This window comes from Psammomys obesus, unplaced genomic scaffold, assembly GCF_907164565.1.
Source record: "Psammomys obesus unplaced genomic scaffold, mPsaObe1.curated_primary_1811, whole genome shotgun sequence".
NCBI lineage: Eukaryota > Metazoa > Chordata > Mammalia > Rodentia > Muridae > Psammomys > Psammomys obesus.
In genome coordinates, this window is record NW_026585609.1 from 8,585,033 (window position 1) to 8,609,393 (window position 24,361).

Consider the following 24,361-nt stretch of genomic DNA (forward strand, 5'->3'; position numbering starts at 1 on the left):
AACATGATAAGGTGTGAATTTTAAGTGTTGCAGGTCGTGCTCTGTGGCTCTTTGGAGAGAAACACATCCATTTATCCCAGAAGAAACAGGTTCTTAAAAGGACTCTCACTGAGCGGTGACAAACAGGGATAGTGGAAGTCGAAGCTAAAATAGTAATTTCAATAGCTCAGAGTTATTGAAGGCTCCGCATGCCAGAGGTGAGTATAAATTTCCTTATTTTTTTCACATTTTAGATGAATGCACTGGGCGATTAGTAACTTCTCAAAGTTCACAAGCAAGTTTTGAAGCCAGAATTAATTCTAGATCCCACTGACTCCAGGGCTAATTGAATGAATTATTAAGCTATGTTGAGCTATTAGGATTATATTTTATGTGACTAAAATGACACTGACTTTGACAGCCTTAGACTCTTTGGGAAAGTTTAAACCATCAACATTCTACTATGAATCATTTTTATCATGTATGGTTTCACATGTTAGCTAACTATTTCTTTAAATAAAATGGGTATTAAAATCACTTTTGAAGTATTTCCAATATCATTTGTTTTATGTAAGGTTTTCTGACGTACCATTTTCTAGCATTTGCAATATGTTTAAATTTTTAGTCATCCCTCTGAACTCAGTTATTTCAAATAAAACAAATGTAATAACATACAATTTATTTTTTAAAAAAAATATTAGCTATTAAAAGTAACGCGCAAGTTTTATATGCATATGTTTGTATCAGTCCTCCTAGACTACCCATGCCGAGCACTCGTGGTTGGTTTCAACTTATTACAAAAGCTCAGCATGTTGTTGTGTGCGCATGAGCATATCTGCATATATGTAGCAGTGATAATTAAAGAGGAGCTCAAGAATTCGATAGAGCGGAGACCATGAAACAGGTTGGGAGGGAAGAGAGAAGGATGGAAATAATGTGAAATTCTCTAAACAATAAAAAAATTAAATTAAAGAAATGAATTCAACATTCTTTTCTGTTACATTGTTGATATCTTTTGTGTAAGCATTAAACATTTCATGGTGTTAGTACTATGAAAACTAAATTTAATTTATAAAACATTTCAATTGTTTTGCAAACATCTTTCATCCTCGCTAAGTTATTGTCCTATCAAAGCATCTTGTCAAAAGCGGATTATCTTTTTAAAACTTTGTTAGTATTGTTGTTATTTTATCACAGCGCACGTACTCATTGAGCAAGAAAAACCAATAACTTTATATTAAAATTTCCAACTCTGAAATGAGCTCTGATGTTCTAAACTCCACCCCTTTTGGTTTCATCAGAATGTATACCTTTTTGTGAAACACCGCCCACCTTAACATAGAGCCGACCCTACCATCACCTACCAACTTCAGAGATGATGAACGAAAGAGTCACCTACACAGAGCTGAATGTGGCAAAGAGCTCAAGGAACCAGCAAAGAAAACCAAGGGGCCGGCGCAGTTCCATTTCGGTGATCGAGCAGGAAATCACCTATGCGGAATTCAGCTTTCAAGATGCTTCTCCAGAACACCGCCCAGTCTGCAGGGACCGCCACTGCAAAGGTGAGGTAGCAAATGGGACCTACCAAATGGGACCTCACTGCAATAGGATGCCAAGAGCATAACGGGGTGTGGGCAGCAGTGAAAATGGCGTCCTTGTGAGGATCAGAGCTCTGAATAGACCCGCGCTTTAAAAAGAAAACTTAATCACTTTATATCCTGTTTGTAGCCCCCTCCCAGTCCTCTTCCCCCTCCCTCCCTTCCTCTTCCACCCCATCCCCCATCCCTAGTCCACTGAAAGGGGAAGGCCTCCTCCTCTACCACCTGGCCCTAGTCTATCAAGTCTCATCAGAACTTGCCTGGATCCTCTTCGTCTGTGGCCTGGCAAGGACACCGCACCAGAGGGAGGTGATCAAAGGGCATGCAACAGAGTTCATGTCAGAGTCAGCCCCTGCTGTCTTTATTAGGGAATCATTTGGAAACTGAGCTGCCTATGGGCTACATCTGAATCTTCTCCATGCATGGTTGGTGTGTCAGTCTCTGCAGGACCCCCTGGGCCCAGAGTTGTTGGCTTTATTGGTCTCCTTGTGGAGCTCCTCTCCCCTCCTGGTCCTTCTATCTCTCCATTCTTCCATAAGATGCGCTGTGCTCTGCCCAAAATCTGGCTGTGAGTCTCAGTATCTGCTTTGATACCCTGCTGGGTAGAGACTTTCAGCGGACATCTGTGGTAGGCTCCTATCCTGTTCCCTCTCTTCCACTGCTTCTGGTGCCTATCCTGTTAGCAACTCTGTATGAGAATTAAACATCCTCCCCAGGGTCCTCCTTAGTATTTTGTTATTTTACACCTGGATTTTAGTATGTTTATCCTATATTATATGGCTAATATCTACTTATAAGTGAGCATATACCATGTGTGTCTTTTTGCTTCAGAGATACCTCACTCAAGATGATCTCTCCTAGTGCCATCCATTTGCCTGCAAATGTCATGATTTCTTTGTTTTTAATAATTAAGTAGTATTTCATTGTGTAAATGTACCACAATTTCTGTATCCATTCTTTGGTTAAGAGACATCTAGGTTGTTTCCAGATTCTGACTATTACATGAAAAGCTGCTATGAACATAGTTGAGCAAATGTCCTTTTTGTATGGTGGAGCATCTTTTGGGTATATGCCCAGGAGTGGTATAGTGGTATAGTGGTGGCTGTGTCTTGAGGTGCACTATTCCCAAATTTTCTGAGAAGGCGTCAGATTGATTTATAAAGTGATTGTACAAGTTTACATTCCCACCAGCAAAGGAAGAGTGTTCTCCTTTCTCCACATCCTCTCCAGCATGTGTTGTCTCTTGAGTCTTTGATCTTAGCCATTCTGATGGTTGTGAGGTGGAATTTCAGAGTAGTTTTGATTTGCATTTTCTGATAACTAAGGACATTGAGAATTTCTTTAAATGTTTCTCCACCATTCGATATTCTTCTGTTTAGAATTTTCTGTTTAGTTTTGTACCCCATTTTTAATTGGATTACTTGGTTTGTTGGTGTTTAATTTCTTGAGTAATCAAGCAAGTAAAAGACTTGTATGAAAAAAACTTCAAGTCTCTAAAAAGATATTGAAGACGATATCAGAAAATAGAAAGATCTCCTATGCTCATGGATTGGTAGGATTAACATAGTGAAAATGGCCATCCTACCAAATGCAATCTACAGATTCAATGCAATTGCCAGCAAAATATCAACACAATTGTTTACAGACCTTGAAAGAACAAGTATCAATTTCATATGGAAAAACAAAAACCTCAGAATTGTTAAAACAATCCTGTACAATAAGAACTTCTGGAGGTATCTCCAGCCCTGATCTCAATCTGTACTATAGAGCAACAGTAATAAAAATTGCATGATACTGGTGTAGAAGCAGACTGGCGGATCAATGGAATAGAATTGAAGACCCAGAAATAAACCCACACACCTACGGACATCTGATTTTTGTCAAAGATGCCAAAACCATACAATGGAAGCATCTTCAACAAATGGTGCTGGTCTAACTGGATATGTACATGTAGAAAAATACAAATAGATCCGTATTTATCACCTTGCACAAAATTAAGGTCCAAGTGGATCAAAGACCTCAACATAAAACCAGACACAGTAAATCTTTCAGAAGAAAACTTGGGGAAAAGCCTTGAAATGATTGGCCCAAGAGACAACTTCCTAATCAGAATACAAACAGCTCAGGCTCTAAGATCAACAATTAATAAATGGGACCTCATGAAACTGAAAAGCTTCTGTAAAGCAAGGGACACTGTCAACAGAACAACATGACAGCCTATAGACTTGGAAAAAAACCTTCACTAACCCTACATTTGACAAATGGATAATATCCAGACTATATAAAGAACTCAAGAAATTAAACACCAACCCTTGCTTTTTTAAATTGTGAGCATGGATGACATACTATTGAAAGAATTTGTGGATAATTTGTGGATCATTCTGTCTACCAAAAGTGAATTAATATTGACTACAGCAGATTGTGGCATGGAGGAGGGCCTGCAGCCAAAATTTATCTGTCTGACTCATTGTGTGTGTGTATAAACCTGTGAACAGCCACCCTTTGCTTGCATTTCTCGCTGCAGGTTTTCCATCTCCTTTAGAAAAACTCATTGCTGGGTCCCTGGGCATCATCAGCTTTGCCTTACTAGTTGCTGTGATTGTAATTACTACAGTCGCCACACCATGTAAGCACGTTTTTGTTTTTGTTTTTTTAAGATTATAAAGGACCTTTGAACTTTAATAACTGGAAGTGCCTTTCAAAATCTCTTATCAAGAACTGTAGCTTTTAGTTTAAAGTATGTAGTTGGATTAAATATGGAATCATTATTGTGGTTTTCTTAATATGACTATCAGAGGAATTGTACCATACTTTTGTTTTGATTTTATCAATGATTTCATAACTCAAACACATAATTTAGAACCTTGAAGATATGAAAACAGTTTTGAAAGTGAGTTTGCCTTAGGTTACACTGCAAAAGATATTGAAATTTGGGCTTTCATTGGAGTTCTTTTCTCCCCAGTTTTTCCCATGTTATCTATTGTTTGGCTGTATTCCACAGAATCCTAATTCAAAGTGGTACATCAGCTTCAGACTAAGCAACTAAAATTGTTACAGATATTTTGGATGTTAATTTTCACAAGAATTATTTTAACTCTTCAGATACTGAAGCAAAGGCACAGAGCAACTCGTCTTTGCCTACAACCAACAAAGGTATATATTGTTTGTCGAAGTTCTGATATTTGTACACATTATATTTTGTGTCTGACCATGCAAAGATAATAGTAGGTTTCTAGGTAGGAAATAACATAAAAACATGAATGCTATATGCTCATAAATAAACATTAAGAATGTAACCTTTTTGTCCCACAATAATATTCCCTTAAAATAACCACACAAAATTTTAATAATGGCTTGATTGTCCAACTGATGAACTCTGATAAGACAGAAATTAAGTCACTATTTTAAAACAGAGCTTATTTTTTTTGACGATGAAAACAATCTGTAGGGTGAACACTTGTTTATTTGCTTTAGATACACACTTACAAATGGAGCCAGAGAGGTACTCGTTTCTTTTGTTGGTTGTGAGCTTACGTATGTATTTAATTTTATATTTATTATTCTCTAGGCTATATATATATGTGTGTGTGTGTGTGTGTGTGTGTGTGTGTACGTATGTATGTATATTATATATATTACATGAATATTCAAAGCTATGAATATATATTAATTTTCATTGTTAAGTTCATGATGCTTCTAAAGAAACCCTAATCTCTCTTTAGCACGCCCTTGTGATTGTTGTCCAACGGACGGGATATCTTATTCCCACAATTGTTATTACATTGGTGTGGAGAAAAAATCTTGGAATGACAGCTCGGAGTCCTGCATTTACAAAACCTGTAATCTGCTTTATATAAATAATGAAGAGGAGATGGTAAGAGCTGGAGTGGCTCGATGATTACTTCACCTTCCTTTCTCTCAGTGCCATGTTTGGAGAGCCCCTTGCTATTCTGATACACGCTTCATTTATTTACAGCCCTGTATAATATTTTCATTGTTTTATTTTGCAAAGTTTTACTTGTATTTGAGTACTGGTAGTTAATATTCATTTCCAGTTTTTTTTTAATGTTATGAAAACCATTCTTGTACAAGCGCATTTAGTCTGAAATTAACTTTGCCACTTAATTTTACCGTATAAAAACAAATTGGTCAGAAAGTAACCTATCGGTCACATCACTAGGCAGAGATTTGTCTTTCCCCCATGTCTACTGTCATCAGGTCTCCCTGCCCGGAACCGTTTTTCTGACCTGTATTATAATTAGCTCCACATCCCTTTGAGTTTTGTAAGACAAGGTTGGGGCACATGTGTGCACTGATGCATAGACATCCTCTAACTCAGCAGTTCTCAACCTGTAGGTCACAACCCTTTAAAGGATACAGTGAAACATTCACGGGGGTCACATAAAAGCATGGGAGGCCCATAACAGTAGCAAATTTACAGTTAAGAAGCAGAAACAAAAACAATTTTACGGTTTTGAATCACCTCAGTGTGAGGAATGTATTAAAGGGTCACAGCATTAGGAAGGCTGGGAACCACCAGCATAACTCTTTCATGGACTTACTTAAAATGGATCAAATCATTGATCCATTTTACTGCACTGATCTATATTTTGCTAATTTTCACTGCTCTGTTATGCAAAGCAAAACATTCTAAAACAGACTTCATCTGGGGTCTCTGGATGGGAGCGATGAGTGATACACCCTCAAGGACAGAGGCATCTTACATGGCCTTTTTGCTCATGGGATTCTCTCATCCATTTCCTACCCTGGCATCCTTCAGTAGGTAGGAGAAGCCATTCACCCCAGCACTGCTGGCCAGCTTCCCTTATACACAAAGAAAGAGATCTCCCAGCATCCATCTACTGTTGCTTGGGTCCTGGGAGAGAGCTTGTAATGTCATTTCTTTCCATTGGACAGGGAAACTGGATTTCTTGCTGTTCTGGTGTCCCTCATCTTCAGGTGTCAAGCCCTTTCAGCTTTTTGTTTCAGGCCTTCAGAATTCCTTGGTTTTGTCTTTTATTGCTACTTTCCAAGTTGCTCTTGTACTTATCACAGTAGCCAAAAGAAACATTGATGCTACCTTGTCAGTAATCTACCCCTAGAGTGATAGACAACAGTAGGGCTCAGCCCCTTAGTGATAATATGGTACACAGAAAACAGCATCTTTGTCTACTACATCGCTCATTTATTCAAGAGCAAACCATGAACTTCCTTCTAAAACTGAACTTTGATGAGGAGTAGAAAAGTTGATTTGAGCACAGCATCAAGAAAATTTCATGCACAGTTTCTGGAAATGTGTTTGAATCCCTGCTATGCTTCTGTTGTTAACATGAGTGTCTACTAAGTTACATAAATCAATCACCAAATTCCCTACTGATATGAAAAAGACCACTTCCAACTATGAACATTCAACAGTTAATTCCAGATCAAAATTACACATATATGTAAGTGTTTGATAATGGAAGAAGTGTTGCTGGCATTAATAAGTCGATTTGTGTTGGACAATAACCACACTCTGACAGATTACACTAATGCATTTTAGAAATAATAAAAGGCCTTCATGCTGAAGAAAATTTCTTATTTCTCTGTCAGGACTTTCTGAAATCCCTCTCAGTGGTCTCATGGGTTGGAGTCTTTCGAAAGAGCAGGAGTCAACCCTGGGTTTGGAAAAATGACTCAACTTTCAAACCAAAGTAAGTTTTCTTCCTTCCTTCCTTCCTTCCTTCCTTCCTTCCTTCCTTCCTTCCTTCCTTCCTTCTCTCTCTCTCTTTCTTCCCCCCTCTCTCTCCCTCCCTCATTCTTTCTTCCTTCCTTCCTTCCTTCCTTCCTTCCTTCCTTCCTTCCTTCCTTCCTTTCTTTCTTTTTTTTCTCCTTCTTCTTCTTCTTCTTCTTCTTCTTCTTCTTCTTCTTCTTCTTCTTCTTCTTCTTCTTCTTCTTCTTCTTCTTCTTCTTCTTTTTGTTTCTTTGAGGCAGGGTTTCTCTGTGGAGGCTTGGCTGTCCTGGACTCGATTTGTAGACCAGGCTGGCCTTGCACTCCCAGAGCGCTGGTACCAAAGGTGTGCACCACCTCGCCCAGCTACTAAGTTTTCATTAATGACGCAATAAACAAGAAAGAAGAAAAGAAACCCTCAGAAGAACTGTGTCAATAAAAGAAGCTGAGTTATAGACAGACAGAGTGATGCTGACCTTCATGACCTGCTCATGTGAATCTGAAGAATGGGCAGCTTGGCTTTCATAAAACCAGTTCTTACCACACTGTTAATAAAGACGCCATTGCCCACTTTGATGAGATCCTTTTTTGCACTGGCTTATAGTAGGCATTCATTTGGTAGATATATGTGTGTGTATGGTATATATATATGTATATATAACATATACATGTTATACACACACACACATATATGAATTTTGTGGATCTGCCATTGCAGGATAGCAGACTCCTCCCATGATGAACATAACTGTGCCATGCTGTCAGCTTCTGGTCTCACAGCAGACAACTGTGCAACTTTACACACATATCTTTGTAAGTGTAAGCCCACCAGCTGAGACACCTGCACGGGAGTCTGCCAGGTAAGGTCAGAGTTCATAACCTGAATAGAATTGTGAGCGTGTACATTTTAAAGTGAATTATATTATTTGTCCTAATAACAACTTTCTTTCAAAAGCAATCATTGACGTATAGTAAGCACACAAAAAGTACAAATACTACCTTTGTATATGATTTGCTCAAGATAGTCTCTATAATATTACATTTCATCAGATTACACATCCCAGAAGGCTTTGTTCAGAAGTGCTGTTACTTTTCAAACTTACCGTTCAATGCACTGTAATAGGACTTTGTTGCATTGCCAGTTATATTACAAATCCAGCTTCTTTATTACATTTAGGTCATTCATTTTTACCTACATTTTCGTGTGTGTGTGTGTTTGTGTGTGTGTGTGTGTGTGTGTGTAGGCAAATGTGTTCTAAGATCTTTTTGTCTCATAGACATATTGAAATGTTTGCTTAATAAAGTTTCAATATTTAAGGTTTGTAAAATTTATATAGAAAAGTTTATTTTTAAATATGGGCATAAAATGTTTATACCTTAATTCTTTTTCAAGGTTCTTTAATCAATTTTATGTATCTTAAGTTTCTTCTTTTTGTTTTATTTTCAAGTTAGTAGTTTGTTTAGCCTCCTCCCTCATCTCCTGCTATTCCCATCTTCCCTCCATCTTTTTTGTTTTAAACTCTCTTTCACATTTTATTTTTTGTCTTCTTTTGTTTGTGTGTGTGTGTGTGTGTGTGTGCGCACACACACACACGCGCAAGCACAGTCACATACCATGGAGCATGTACAGAACTTACAGAAGTTGTTTTTCTACTACCATGTAGGATTGAGAATTTAAACTCAGGTTGGCATGTTTGATGGCAAACATCCCACATCCTTTAGGATTTTTGTTTGTTTGCTTGTTTGTTTTGGTTTGGTTTTTTGAGACAATAACTCCCTGTGTACAGACTGACCCCAAATTGCCAGCAACCATTCTGTCTTTCGAGAGCAGAGGTTTACAGGCATTTGTTCCTAAGGTTGGCTTTCTTCTATCTTTTCAGGGAAAGTGACTTTTGTCCTGATTGACCGTCTCTGTTGGAATTTTGTTCTTTATCATAATTTTGAACAGTTTATTGTTTTCTACTTTTTGCTTCAGTCGATGTGAACTTCAAGTTGTTTGGATTTTCTGATTTTAATTTCATTTTTTAATTTTTATTAATTACACTTTATTCACTTTTCTGTAATATGGCCTTTGAAGATATCAGTTATTTATAAGGAAAATTTTTCTATATTTTTCATATAATTCATAATTGAAAAGAGCCTTAATGATAATTTATTTTTCCTATATTACTTAAATTCTGGCTATTAAGAACAAAGCTACTATGAACACTGTTGAGCAAATGTCCTTGTGTACTTGAGCATCTTTTGGATATATGCCTAGGAGTGGCATAGCTGGATCTTGAGGAAGCGCTATTCCTAATTGTCTGAGGAAGTGCCAGATTGATTTCCAAAGTGGTTGAACAGTTTGTTTCTACCAACAAAGGAGGAAGTTTCCCTTTCTCCACAGCCTATATAACATGTGTTGTCACTTGTGTTTTTTGGTGGGTGTAAGATGAAATCTCAGGGTCATTAGAATCTCCTTGCCTCAAATTTTTCTTCATTTACTGATTTTTTTTTGATAAGCTGAATGGAATTTTCAGTGATGTTGACATGTGACTTTAGATATGGCTAGTAAGACTGAGAAATTTATTTTACATTTCATGAATAGCTACAGTTTGAATATCTTGTGCAAGTGTGGCTCATGGCTACTGTTTTAGCTTTAATACTAAAGCTCAGCTTTAGTACTATCTAATTATACCCTTAGCAATATTTGTGTGTTTCTGTGAAACTTTCCGTTGTTTTTCTAAGAACCCGAGCCTTCTGTGCTCACAGAAGTGAGTGTGTAAGTGAGAACCTGTGTTGTTTCCATAACTTCATAGATTCATCTGTTGACTGAGATATGATACAGACATATCTAGGTCCCGATCAGATTAAACTCCTGTATTCTAATTCTGTGTTTTATTATTGTTTGTCCCCTTATTAAATACACAACAACTAATGAAATATTATTAGTGGTTTTAATGACAATTTTGTCATTACTACTATCTCCATTAATGTTTTTCTGTCATTTTATGATAGTACACTATTGGTTCATTTTCTGTTTTGTTACTTTGATCTTTCTTTATGCTTCTGTTGAGAGTTTCTTATTAATAAAAAAAGTTGAACTACAAACCCATATTATTTGAGGTAAATATTATGTAGCTTATATTTAATGTATTATTAGATTGTTAAAAGTATTATTTATAAGTTGCTTTCCCAAGGACAAAATATATCAGGGCATGGGGATCCTCTATGACACTGTTTCTTCAACCAAGGACCATGTGTGGATATAACCTAGAACCCCTGCTCCGATGTAGCCCATGGTAGCTCAGTATCCAAGTAAGGGGATATACCCTAGTAAGGGGAACAGAGACTATTTCTGACATGAACTCAATGACTGGCTCCTTTACCTCACCCTACCCCCTGAGGGAGGAACAGCCTTGCTAGGCCACAGAGGAGGAGGACATTGCAACCAGTCTTGAAGATACCTGATAAGTAGGATCAGATGGAAGAGGAGGAGCACCTCTCCTAGCAGTGGTCTTGGAAAAGAACAAGGGGGAGATGAGGGAGGGTGGGATTGGGAGGCTATTAGGGAGGGGGCTATGGCTGGAATACAAAGTAAATAATCTGTGATTAATATTAAAAAAAAATAAAAATTCCATGCACTCTGCTCAGCAGTTGGCCATAAGTCTCAGCGTCTGCTTAGACAGTCTGCAAGGCAGAGCTTTTCAGAGGTCCTCTGTGGCAGGTTCCTAACTTGTTTCCTGTTTTCTTCTTCTTCTGGTGTCCATCCTCTTTGCTTTTTGGGATGGGGATTGGGCATTTTAGTCAGAGTCCTCCCTCTTGATTAGTTTCTTTAGCTGTATAGATTTTAGTAGGTTTATCCTATGTTATATGTCTATATGAGTGAGTATATACCGTATGTGTCTTTCTGTTTCTGGAACAGCTCACTCAGGATGATCCTTTCCAGTTCCCACCAGTGCATGGAATCTTATGAAAGTGGGAAATAGTAAGATCTGGAGAGGGCAGGAACTCCACAAGGAGAGCAACAGAACCAGAAAATCTGAACAGAGGGGTCTTTCCAGAGACTCATACTCCAACCAAGTACCATGCATGGAGATAACCTAGAACCCCTGCACAGATGTAGCCCATGGCAGTTCAGTGTCCAAGTGGGTTCCATAGTAATGGGAACAGGGACTGCCTCTGATAAACTGATTGGCCTGCTCTTTGATCACCTACCCCTGAGGCGGGAGCAGCCTTACCAGGCTACAGAAAATGACAATGCAGCCACTCCTGATGAGATTTGATAGATTAAGATCAGAAGGCAGGAGAAGGGGACCTCTCCTACCAGTGGATTTGGGGAGGGGCAGATGTGAAGAAGATTGGGATTAGGAGGGGAGGTGGGAAGGGTTTATGGGGGGATACAAAGTGAATAAAGTGAAACTAATAAAAGTTAAAAAAAATCCAAAAAAATAAAATTAAAATTAAAAAAAATTAATTAACTCTAATTTTCATTTAATTTTCAACACTTTTATTATGCAAACTATGCCTTTTGTATCTTTGTATTTTCACCATATTTTCCTTGATCACATTCTATTACATGATTTTTTTAATTTAACTTCAATTTGTTAATTTAATTTTAAACATTCTTTATGTCTCACATTTTACATTTTATATAATTCATTACTCATTAAAATCCAACAAATCACTGGCTTCCATGGGCTACATCTGTGCAGGGGTTCTAAGTTATCTCCATGAATTATCCTTGGCTGGAGTATCAGTCTCAGAAAAGACTCCTGGGCCCAGATTTTTTGGTTCTTTTGCTCTCCTTGTGGAGCTCCAGTCCCCTCCAGGTCTTTCTATCTTGGGTTCCCTAGTAATGGGAACAGGGGCTGTCTCTGACATGAACTCAGTGGCTGGCTCTTTGATCACCTTCCTCTGTGGGGGAAGCAGCATTACCAGGCCACAGAGGAAGACAATGTAGCCACTCCTGATGAGACTTGGTAGGCTAGGGTCAGATGGAAGGGAAAGAGGACCTCTTCTATCAGTGGACTGGGGAAAGGGCAAGGGAGGAGAAGAGGGAGGGAGGGCAGGATTGGGATTGGGAAGGGAGAAGGATACAGCTGGGATACAAAGTGAATAAATGGTAATGAATTTTAAAAATAAAAAATTTTTAAAAATTAAAAAGAAATCAGTAAATTCACAAAAGTTCTGACAACCTTCAACTTTTACTCAGTCTCTATTCTATTATTTTCTTTCAGAAATGCTACAGTGAAATTCCTGGTACTGATAAACTTTTAAATTTGATACTTTGTCACCATTATTTCACCCCCTCAGTATCTATTTAAGAAATCTCCAATAATTCCTTCTACTCTTCTCTTTTGCATGCCCAAGGCTCTCATCTACAGGAAGTGTTTATCTTTAGGAGAACTTCAAGTGTTATCTTTAGTCATAATCAACTGGTGACTGCCTACTTTTGCTGATTCCTGAGAAATGAATTAACTTTGCACCATAGTTAAAAAAAAAAAAAAAAAAAAAAACACTGACTTCTTTTTTACTTCCAAGTTAGTCATCTTTGTGTCAACATTCCTTCAATAAGATACCAAAGGACAGTTATTTTCATAGTACTTTCCTTACAGATGGGTAATTTAGAAAACACAATTATCCTTTTCAAAAAATAATTTTTCCTATATTTAAAGGATAAATTCTAGCTATTTTGTTATATTAAATCACTTTACTTTGTTTTTAAAGTTTTGTTATATCATTGTCTGAATGTAGATTTCATAGTTACATCCCAAAAAAGTAAAAGCCCATATTATTGTATATAATAAAAATATGTTCTATATATCATATGTAGGATTATATAATTTAAAACTTAAAGTCAATGCCTACACCAGTAATATGTATAGCTACATTAAATATGAAAAAGTAACATAAATGAATAGAGTGTGATTTACAGTACTTGAGAGGTTTAAATCTTAAGTGTAAATGTAAGCAAAATAAATTTAGTTCTGGTAAATTAAACATGCATAGAGTACATATACAAAGCATTTAAAAATAAGATTTAGTTTACAAAAACAAAATACAATTAATAGTAATATAGGTAGACTCATTGTATAAGGCATGTAGGTCCATGTTCTCACAGATAAACACTAGGAGCATCCGGAATGTTAAAAACGCAATGTTGTCTCTTCAAAGAGAAAGATGTATAACTTGTTTTCTACCCAGAAAGCTGGAAGTGGAGGTGATTAATTGCCTGGTTACTTTTGCACTGGATGTCTGTCTGAAGCCATACAGTATTGTCACCCAGATACTCACCTTGAGTCTATTTTTTTTGTTAATCCATTTCTATTAGATGTCACTTTGAACTTTACAGAGTTTAGATATGGTCATCTCTTAGACTTTGTTGTGTACAAAGGCTTAATTTTCATCAGAAAACTTTTATCCAAATTGTGCTGTGCATAAATATGTCTAAAATAAACTACTTGAGGTCAAAGTCTTAAAGTTCGAATCAGTGCTGGCTAATTCCCATTGTTACCCTCTGATCATTACCCTGCTGGCCGTGGTGGTAGCAGAGAACCATACAATTCATGATTCAATTAGTGATAGTGACATTCTGAGAAATGTATCTTACATAGTCTCGTGTAATGAGGCAAACTGTAATAGGCCGACTGCCACAGCTGTAGTGTCTTCAGCTACATAAAATTGTGGGACCATAGTTAAAAGTGATTCCCTGCTGACCAGAATACTTTCATTGCTGTTGGTTTGTTTTGTCTGTTGGGTTGCTGGAAATGTTCCCACGTACTGGTCAAGTACTGTATGACACTGAGCCACATTCTTAGCCACAGAATTACGTAGCCAATGACCGTACAAGTCATACTGATGGCTCTAGAGATCTAAATTCTATTTCTGTAGACTTTAGGAAATAATGTTTGAGCTCAGTCTTCCAGACATTTCATGGTCATGTACACCCCAGTTTGTTAACTGAAGAGACAGTTAACAAACTCCCCTTTGGTCAATTTTGGAGAAGGATCCATGTAGGGCTCAGAAGAAAGCATATTCTTTTCTGTTTGGGTATCTGTTAGGTCCATTTGATTCATGACATCAGTTGGTTTCATTATTTCTGTTTAGTTTCTGTCTTGTTGACCTATCAATTGGTGGGAAGAGGGTGTTGAAGTCTCCTGCTATTAATGTGTGGGGTTCAATGTATGATTTAAGCTTTAGGAATGTTTCTTTTATGAATTTGGGTGCTCTTGCATTTGGGGCATAGATGTTCAGAATTGAGATGTCATCTTGGTGGATTTTTCTTTTGATGAGTCTGTAGTGCCCTTTCCCATCTCTTTTAATAACTTTTGCTTGATAGTGTGTTTTATTAGATATTAAAATAGCTACTCCTGCTTGTTTCTTGGCTCCATTTGCTTGTAATACCTTTTCCTCCAGTCCTTTACTCAGAGGTAATGTCTATTTTTGTTGCTCAGGTGTGTTTCTTGTATGTAGTAGAATGATGGATCTTGGTTTTGTCATAGAATATCTTGTTTTCTCCATCTATGTTGATTCAAAGTTTTGCTGGGTACAGTATTCTGAGCTGGCATCTGTGATCTCTTAGGGCCTGCAGGATATTTGTCCAGGCCCTTCTGGCTTTTAAAGTCTCTGTTGAGAAGTCTGGTGTAATTCTTATAGGTCTGCCTTTATATGTTACTTGTCCCTTATCCTTTGCAGTTTTTAATATTTTTTCTTTGCTCTGTACATTTAGTGTTTTTATTATGTGGTGGGAGGATTTTCTATTTGGTGTTCTGTAGGCTTCTTATATATTTATAGGCACCTGTTTCTTTAGGTTTGGGAAATTTTCTTCTATGATTTTGTTGAAGATATTTTCTGGGCCTTAGAGTTGGAAATCTTCACCTTCTTCTCTTCCAATTATTCTTAGGTTTGGTCTTTTTATGGGGTCCCAAATTTCATGGATGTTTTGTGTTAGAAACTTTTTAGATTTGGCATTTTCTTTGACTGATTAGATTTCTTCTATTGTATCCTCTATGCCTGAGGTTCTCTCTTCCATTTCTTTTATTGTGTTGGTGTTGCTTTTGTCTGTAGTTCCTGTTCTCGTCCCTAGGTTTTCCATTTCCAGGATTGCCTCAGACTATATTTTATTGCCTTTGTTTTCTTTTTCATGACTTAAACAGTTTTATTCAATTCCTTCTCTTGTTTGCTTGTGTTTTTCTGTTTATCTTTAAGGGATTTTTTTTCATTTTCTTCACCTGTTTGTTTGTATTTTCTTGTATTTCTTTGAGGGATTTATTTATTTTCTGTTTAAAGGCCTCTGGTAGCTTTACGAGATTAGATTTAAGTTACTTTTCCTGAGCTTCAGGTATATTAGGATATCCAGGCTTTGTTGTAGCAGGATAATTGGGTTATGATGACACTGGGTTTTGTTGCCTGTGTTATTATGTTGTTCTCCAGACAAACGGTTGTCCCTAATGCTGACAGACTTGAAGGTCCCTGGTAGTGCCTGATGGCTGTCACCTTTAGTAGTTGCTGATGTCTGTTTTCTCTCTACTGACAGTCTCCAATCGTTGCTGTCCCTGGGACCCCAAGCAGAGATGGCTGCCCAGGAGTTGGTGTGTGGAGTTCACAGAACAGACCTCACCTCAGCTGTTGGTGTTCAATGGCTGCAGTCCCTGAGACTAGAGGCTGAGCTGGTGCCCAGAAACACTCCTTCACTTTTTTTGTTTTAGGGACAGACTTTACATAGTTTCATTCCTGGAACCAGCATGAATCTCTATAGATCAGACCATCACTGAGTTTGAGGCACTCCTACCTCAGTTTCCCAAGTAACTTGGATTATAAATCTAAACCACTAGGCCAGGCATCCTGGTTACTTTTTCATTGTAAACCTGACACAACCTGGAAGAAGTATCAACTGAGGAATTGCCTCTATCAGATTGACTTTCTAGTCACTACTGTGAGAGGCTATCCTGAGTGATGACTGATGTGGGATGGCCCATCCCTTTGTCTATGGCATCATTTCTAGCCGCATAGTCCTGGGCCATATAAGACAGCTTGAAATGAAAGCGGTGTTCATTCTGGCTTTCTGTTTCAGTTCCTGCCCTAGCTTCCCTCAGTCATGGATATGACCTGAAAGTAGGTATTGTAATAAATCCTTTCCCTCCTGAGTTGCTTTGGGTCAAAATGCCTTTTGTTTCAATTTTTTTGATTTACTTTTTTGTACTATATTCATCTTATCGCCCCCTCTGTCCTCTCCTCCAGGTTCCACCTTCCCTCCCATTTCCCCCCATCCCTCTCCCCTGGTCCACAGAAAGGGGGAGCCCTCTTCCCCTACCATCTGTCCCTAGCCTGTCAAGTCTCATCAGAACTTGCCTGGATCCTCTTCCTCTGTGGTCTGACAAAGCTGCCCCACCAGGAGGAAGTGATCAAAGAGTGGGCAACAGAGCCCATGTCAGAGATAACCCTTGTTCCCTTTACTAGGGAACCCACATGGAGAGCTGCCTATGGGCTACATCTGAGCAAGGGATCTTCTCTATGAGTGGTTGGGGCATCAGTCTCTGCAGACCCCACTGGGCCCAGATTTGTTGTCTTTGTTGGTCTCCTTGTGACGCTCCTGTCCCCTCCAGGTCTCTCTATCCCACCACTCTTCAATAAGACTCCCTGTGCTCTGCCCAAAGTTTGGCTGTGAGTCTCTTTCTGCTTCTAACCCCTGCTGGGTGGAGTCTTTCAGAGGACATCTATGGTAGGCTTCCATCCTGGTCAAAATGTTTTATCACAGAAACAAAAATCCAACCAGAATGCCAGGCTTTCATGCTTTCCTTTAATTCTTGCCAATCTATTGTGCTTCGTGGTATGAACTATCAATTTATATTAAACCCACACATCTATTGAAACATGCTAATTTTTACAGTGAGGTACAATTCAGATGTCTGTGGAAATCTGAACTAGATTTTTGGATTCAGCTGCAACATAGTGTTCACCCCACATCTCACCCAGCTGGATGGTCCTAGGCTTCCCATCCTATATAAGCTTATGGGAAACTTACTACATTAAGCTTTAAGCACATTTACCTGAAGCATAATCCCTGACATCTCCTGCTACACTCCAGTCCAGTGACTACACAAGAAGTAGCCTGACTGGAATTACAACCTCAAAGTGCTCCCAGCACCTTGAAGGAAGTGAAAAGAATTGTCATGATTCAAATAAGATATGTATTCACCTTTCTGTGTGAGTGTCAGAAGACATGCACTGCAATGGTGAGTTGAAATTGGAAACTGGTTCACTATAATTTATTTCACATTTAATAGTCCAACATCTAAAGTGGGTATGGTAAATATGTTACTGATGTGCTGCTAAAATCTCTATCATTTTACAAAACACATGTTTACTGAAAATACAAACCCATTCTAAAAAGAGAATTAGATTTGTGGTTGAGGCATTTTGGAATGAGTTTATCTTTTCTATTCTGCATGAGTGTAACCCTCCTACCCCATGAACAGCTATTTCCTTGACTTTCTCATGGCTTCCATTTCTCCCTGCAGATTTCTTGTTCCCGTCAGATGAACTCGAGACTAGAATCCAAAGGATCATCTGCTCCCTCTAAACGTCCCATTTGGCAGTGATAAACATAATTGTTGCTGCCTGTAAGAATGATTTTTGGATGAGTATAGGGGAATTTTTCACTCTGATGGCAGGAAGCCTCTGTACATATTTCTCTGTTTGTAGTCATGAGAGGACACACTTAACATATATTTATTTATGTGTTCTTGTACATAGAAATCTGTCAAACGTTTATTCTGAATTTATCAAAACTGCAATAAACAAAATTATTTCATGTCTATGTGTTGTAATTTTGTAATTCAGTGACATGCTTCTGGAGACTTAAAAAAACAACATATCTAAGAAGCCTCCAATGTAAACACTCAAACAAACCAGGTTACTGCCAAGGCTATTATTGGTGGCTTTCTGCAAACTGAGGGTGAGGCCTTGTTGCTGAAGACAACACCTACACAATTCACTGAACACAGAGAAGTTTATCTGGTGCCTAAGTAAAGATTGTACCTTGCCAGGCTGCAGAGGAAGTCTCTGCAGCCAGTCTTGATGAGACCTGATAGGCTAGGGTCAGATAGGGAAGGAGGACTTCCCCTGTCAGTGGACTAGGGGAGGGCCATGAGAGGAGAAAAGGGAGGGAGGGTGGGATTGGGAGGAGTTGAGGGAGGGGGTTACTGCAGGCATACAAATTGAATAAATTGAAATAAATAATAAATACAGAGACTGTGACAGCATGCAAGGGGCCTGCATGGGCCTGAACCAGATGGAATCCTAGAACTGGAAGTTGAAATAAACATGTCCCCATTTCTAACCGAGAAGCTCTCTCCAACTGATAGACACTTGCAAGTAAAATTAATTTTCTCAATGGGAGTCACATTGAGGAAAAAAACCCACTCTTAAAGGTAGGCTCTAGGTCCAGGCCCAACTATAGATGGCCAACTCAAAACTAACTCTTTAGTATCTTTGGAGGTTCTTTGTCTCCAATGTTGTCAGTCTTTGTTTTTGTTTTGTTTTTTTAACTTACAGATCCTTCACGTATGTATTTTGGCTTCCGGTTTTAAACTTTATTTAAAATTCCTGTGTGTGAATGTGTATGTCTCTGTGTCTGTATGCATTTCTTGTGCTTTTTGATTAACTCCTTTTTTTTTCTGTCTGTTGTTTTGTCCCATTATGAGTTGCTTTGTTTTGATTTATATTATTATATTATTCCTTTGATGCCCGTTTGTTTTCTAACGGGAGACGAAAAGAGCATAGAGACAGATGAGAGGTGAGATGTGGAGAAACTGGAAGGTGTCGGGAAGGGGAAACTAATCACAATATATTATATGAAAACATCTTTTTCAATGAACGAGAAAAAAAAATCTAAGAACTTCTTGTAATGGGAAGCTTGGTCATTGTGGTTAGTCCTTTCTCGCCTTTATAGAACACATAGCAATTCTCGTGAGATACTCGGAAAATTACGCTACACAGCCCACTTAGAGGACCACTGTGTCCTTTCAACAAGAACTCAAAGGGTCCTACAGTGTAAAGGTGTGATGAGAAAAACTGATTTCAAAGTCAGCCGAGTATGAGAATTTCCTGTTCAACCTTTGGTGACACGTTAGTGAGAAATCTCCTCTTCCCTTGACTCACTCTGAGCATCATGAGGCAGCCTGGGAAGTTGGCAGTCGCTGATATCCTAGGTTTCTGCCACTGACTCTCACCTTTTGGTGCTCAGCTCCCACAGGCCTCCTATGAGCACCACACCTCACCGCAGGAGGCCTGGCTCTCTGGCAACAGAGGGAGTTTGTCATTGCTCCCTTGTCTCCACATGTCCAGTCAGTGAGGAGACTCTGCTATGCTGCACGGGGAGCAGCTGAGGCACAGTTCAGACAGAGACTCAAACTGGGACACGGATGCCTTTAAACAGCCCGGATAAATCCAGGCACATGGACGCACACTGGAGGACTGTCCCACAGTTCGGTCCTGGTCTGTGGAGGCTTAGTCATCCCCTCGTGTTTCTGTTTCTTTATCAATGTAATTACGCCTGCAGCTGCGGGTGACCTGATGGCGGAAGTGTGAATTTTAAGTGTGGCAGTTTGTGATCTGTGGCTCTTTGCAGAGAAACACATCGATTTATCCCAAAGGGCACAGATGGAGAGCTTGACAGACCAAGTTGGGTATTAACTACTTTAACTACCTTACATTTATTGTATATACTTGAACTTACCTTCTAGAGGAGTAAACGGGGTTATTGGATTCCAACTTCCAGTAACTTTTCTACAGTCACATGTTATGAGCCTCAAAGCCAGAATTAATTCTAGATCTCACCAATTCCAAGACTCATGGATTAAATAGTTAAATCAAATCTTCTAGTGAAACTGAATTCACAATCAGTTAAAACAGTGTATTATAACAACCATAGTTTCTCTGGGCAAGTATGAACCAACAATATTCAATTACATAGTACATTCATTTCATCACTTTGTAGTTTCAGGGTTTACCCATGGTATGAATAACTATTTTCTCAAGTAAAATAAGTACTAAAAATCACTTTCAAGAAAAATAACATTGAAAGTATTTCAATTATTATTTAATTTGCACATGTTTATTTTTGACACAAAACATTTTCTAATACTTATAATATCCTTAATTTTTTTAATTTCTCTGAACCCCTCCATTACTCCAAATAGATTCTAATTTAATAGCACTTTATTTTATTAAATTCATATAAATTATTGACTAAAAATAAGATAATCCAAGTAATTAAAATATCAACCTTCCTAGTCATTCAGTTTTAGAACATTCAGTTTCTACTCCTTATTGAAACTGATGCATACTTGGTTTTTATTACAGCATTGGGCCTTTTCATGTAGGCATTGAAATATTTCACGGTGTTGTTCCTATGAAAACTGAATTTAATGTATAAATTTTACCCTTTATTTGTGAACCTTTTGGTCTCACTAATTTATTTTCATTTCCCCTACTAAAAACAGTTTGTCACAGTTAGAGTATTTTTTTAGCCATAGCACAGGAGCTCAAAGCACAAGTTAAAATTTAGATAGTCAAACTGTACAAAGGCTCCAGTTCTCTGTGGGCTCCTCCTTTGTGACTGCATCAGGATGTGCGACTTCTTAAGAAGCATCTCCGTAGCACAGATCACAGCAGAATCACTGAAGAGCACAGAGCAGGTATCACTGCGCCGCAGACAGGAATCATGGGGGACTTGCTGGGACCTGAACGTCGCTCAGAATCCAGGGAAGCAGCAAAGAAAACCCAGTCACAGCTCCATTTCAGCAAGGGAGCAAAAGATCACCCGCTGGAGTGCAGCCTTCAACATGCTTCCTGGAAGCACCTCAAGACCAGCAGACACCACAACTGCAAAAGTAAGGCACCAAATCTCATTGTAACCGCTCTGGGGTTTCCCCTGGCATGCGGAGGTGGGAATATGTCCCTTATGGGAAGAAAAGGAGCTCCAATGTGGCCCGGGCTGTCATAAGGTAAGCTGTGGGCATAATTTTCATTCAGGCATTGTCGCAAGAGCATCTGCAAATGCGATGGTGTTTCCTACTGACTGATTGCAGCATAGAGGCTCAGTTTATCCTCCTGCTTCTCTGAGCTCTCTTCTGTGTAAACCCTGTGGACATGAGTCCGTTTTCTTTCTCATCACTTCCATTTATCTCTACAGACTTTTTATCACCTCCAGAGAAGCTCATCTCTGGGATCCTGGGCATCATCTGGTTTGCCTTATTGGTCGCTTTGGTGATATCGGCCAGAGTTGCCTCTCCATGTAAGCATACTTTCAAGACATTTTAGGAGAGCCTTCCCCTTTGATGACCAAGTGTCTCTCCATGTTCCTTCCTATTAAGAAACATAGCTTTTATTTTCAAATACATATGTAGATTAAATGTGAAATGGTTACTCTAATTTTGTCAAACTTAAGAATGACAGGGGCATTACAATATATTTGCTGTTAAGTATACCAGTTATGACTTTTAAAATTCAACAACACTCTTCAGAATACTCCACTGAGAAACACAAATTAAGCTGTTTTTTTTTATTTTTTATTTTTTACAAATGAAGTTTTGAAAGTGTTTCCCCTCATGGGTTGTCTGGTGAAGATGTTGAAATTTAAGCTTTCATTTGAACTAGTTTTCCCCCAAGATTTTACCATATTATTCATATTTTTGCAAATGCAAATGTATTCTGTGTTTATTTTAATGCATATAGTTCATCACTTTCAAGCTAAGAAGGTAAAATTGTTTGGATGTCCAATTTTTTGAGCAGTACTTTACCTCTCCAGATATTGAACCAAAGGAGCAGAACCACTCCCTCGTGATCATAACCCAGAAAGGTACATCTCACTTGTCAAAGTTCTGAGGTTTGTACATATTATATTATGTTTTGTGTCTAACTTAAGCCATGCAAAGGCTTAAGTTATATTTCTAGGAAGGAAATAATCTAGAAACGTTAACACTACATTCTCGTAAATAAACATGAAAGGATCAAAATACTTTCTGTTCAGCAATAAGAAGAAATAATAAGGTAAAATAACCATTCAAAAATTTGATGGTTGACATAAGTTCCCTACTGGCAAACTATGTTGAGTTAGAAGTGAAATCGGTCTTAGAATAGAGATTATACTCAGTGAAATTATGAAAAAACTTGTGGAGACGATTTGATTTTGATTTATGTGCTTTATATGGACACATAAACTATGGACCAGAAGTTAACTCTATGTTGGAGTGTATTTGGGTGTGTATTTTGTTTTCTGTACAACAGCATATGAGGAACATAGGTACGTTTTGTACATGGATGTTCAAAACTGTGCAAACATGTAAATTAATTTTTATTATTAAGTCCATGTGGTTTCTAGTTAATAAATCATAATCTTTCTTCAGCACATCCCTGTCGTCATTGTCCAAAGGACTGGATATCCTATTCCCACAACTGTTACTACATTGGTGTGGAGAAAAAATCTTGGAATGACAGTTCTGAGTCCTGCATGTCCCAAACCTGTAATCTGCTTTATATAAATAATGAAGAGGAGATGGTAAGAGCTGATATGTGTCAATCATTGCTTAACCTTTCATTCTGTCAATGTGATGTTTGTAGAGGCCATTCATATTATTTTTTTCTGAAAACAGGGTTTCTCTGTGTAGCCTTGTCTGTCCTGGAACTCACTCTATAGACCAGGCTGTCCCCAAACTCACAGAAATCCACCTGCCTCTGCCTCCTGAGTGCTGGGATTAAAGGCATCCTGGGAGAGAGCTTGTAACATCAATTCTTTCCATTGGACAAGGGAAACTGGATGTCTTGCAGTTCTGGAGTCCAACATCCTCAGGTGTCAAGCCCATTCAGCTCTTTGTTTCAGGCCTTCAGAATTCCTCAGTTTTGTCTTTTATTGCTACTTTCCAAGTTGCCCTTGTACTTATCACAGTAGCCAAAAGAAACATTGATGCTACCTTGTCAGTAATCTACCCCTACAGTGATAGACAACAGTAGGGCTCAGCCCCTTAGTGATAATGTAGTACACAGAAAACAGCACCTTTGTCTACTATGTCGCTCATTTATTCAAGAGCAAACCATGAACTTCCTTCTAAAACTGAACTTTGATGAGGAGTAGAAAAGTTGGTTTGAGCACAGCATCGAGAAAATTTTATACACAGTTTCTGGAAATGTGTTTGAATCCCTGCTATGCTTCTGTTGTTAACATGAGTGTCTACTAAGTTACATAAATCAATCACCAAATTCTGTACTAATATAAAAAAGACCACTTCTAACTATGAACATTCAACAGTTAATTCCAGATCAAAATTACACATATATGTAAGTGTTTGATAATGTAAGAAGTGTGCTGGCATTAATAAGTTGATTTGTGTTGGACAATAACCACACTCTGACAGATTACACTAATACATTTTAGAAATAATAAAAGGCCTTCATGCTGAAGAAAATTTCTTATTTCTCTGGCAGGACTTTCTGAAATCCCTCTCAGCGGTCTCATGGGTTGGAGTCTTTCGAAAGAGCAGGAGTCAACCCTGGGTTTGGAAAAATGACTCAACTTTCAAACCAAAGTAAGTTTTCTTTCTATTATTATTATTATTATTATTATTATTATTATTATTATTATTATTATTATTGGTTTCTTTGAGGCAGGGTTTCTCTGTGGAGTCTTGGCTGTCCTGGACTCGATTTGTAGACCAGGCTGGCCTTGCACTCCCGGAGCGCTGGTACCAAAGGTGTGCACCACCTCACCCAGCTACTAAGTTTTCATTAATGATGCAATAAACAAGAAAGAAGGAAAGAAACCCTCAGAAGAACGGTGTCAATAAAAGAAGCTGAGTTATAGACAGACAGAGTGATGCTGACCTTCATGACCTGCTCATGTGAATCTGAAGAATGGGCAGCTTGGCTTTCATAAAATCAGTTCTTACCACACTGTTAATAAAGACGCCATTGCCCACTTTGATGAGATCCTTTCTTGCACTGGCTTATAGTAGGCATTCATTTGGTAGATATATGTGTGTGTATGGTATATATATATATATATATATATATATATATATATATATATATATAT

The 24,361-nt window shown here is 38.2% G+C and overlaps 1 protein-coding gene across 1 annotated transcript in view; it reads left to right on the forward strand.

Moving 5' to 3' along the window:
• The first annotated feature begins 1,354 nt into the window (after positions 1-1,354).
• Positions 1,355-24,361, forward strand: part of LOC129679995 (uncharacterized) — a 23,242-nt gene continuing 235 nt past the window's right edge. The window contains exons 1-13 of the mRNA XM_055611518.1: positions 1,355-1,541; positions 4,102-4,203; positions 4,680-4,743; positions 5,280-5,451; positions 7,170-7,270; positions 8,006-8,106; positions 16,343-16,383; positions 20,900-21,164; positions 21,467-21,568; positions 22,082-22,145; positions 22,314-22,323; positions 22,655-22,831; positions 23,755-23,855. Of these exons, the coding sequence (XP_055467493.1) occupies positions 1,355-1,541; positions 4,102-4,203; positions 4,680-4,743; positions 5,280-5,451; positions 7,170-7,270; positions 8,006-8,106; positions 16,343-16,383; positions 20,900-21,164; positions 21,467-21,568; positions 22,082-22,145; positions 22,314-22,323; positions 22,655-22,831; positions 23,755-23,855 (1,487 nt within the window). The remainder of the gene's footprint in view (positions 1,542-4,101; positions 4,204-4,679; positions 4,744-5,279; positions 5,452-7,169; positions 7,271-8,005; positions 8,107-16,342; positions 16,384-20,899; positions 21,165-21,466; positions 21,569-22,081; positions 22,146-22,313; positions 22,324-22,654; positions 22,832-23,754; positions 23,856-24,361) is intronic.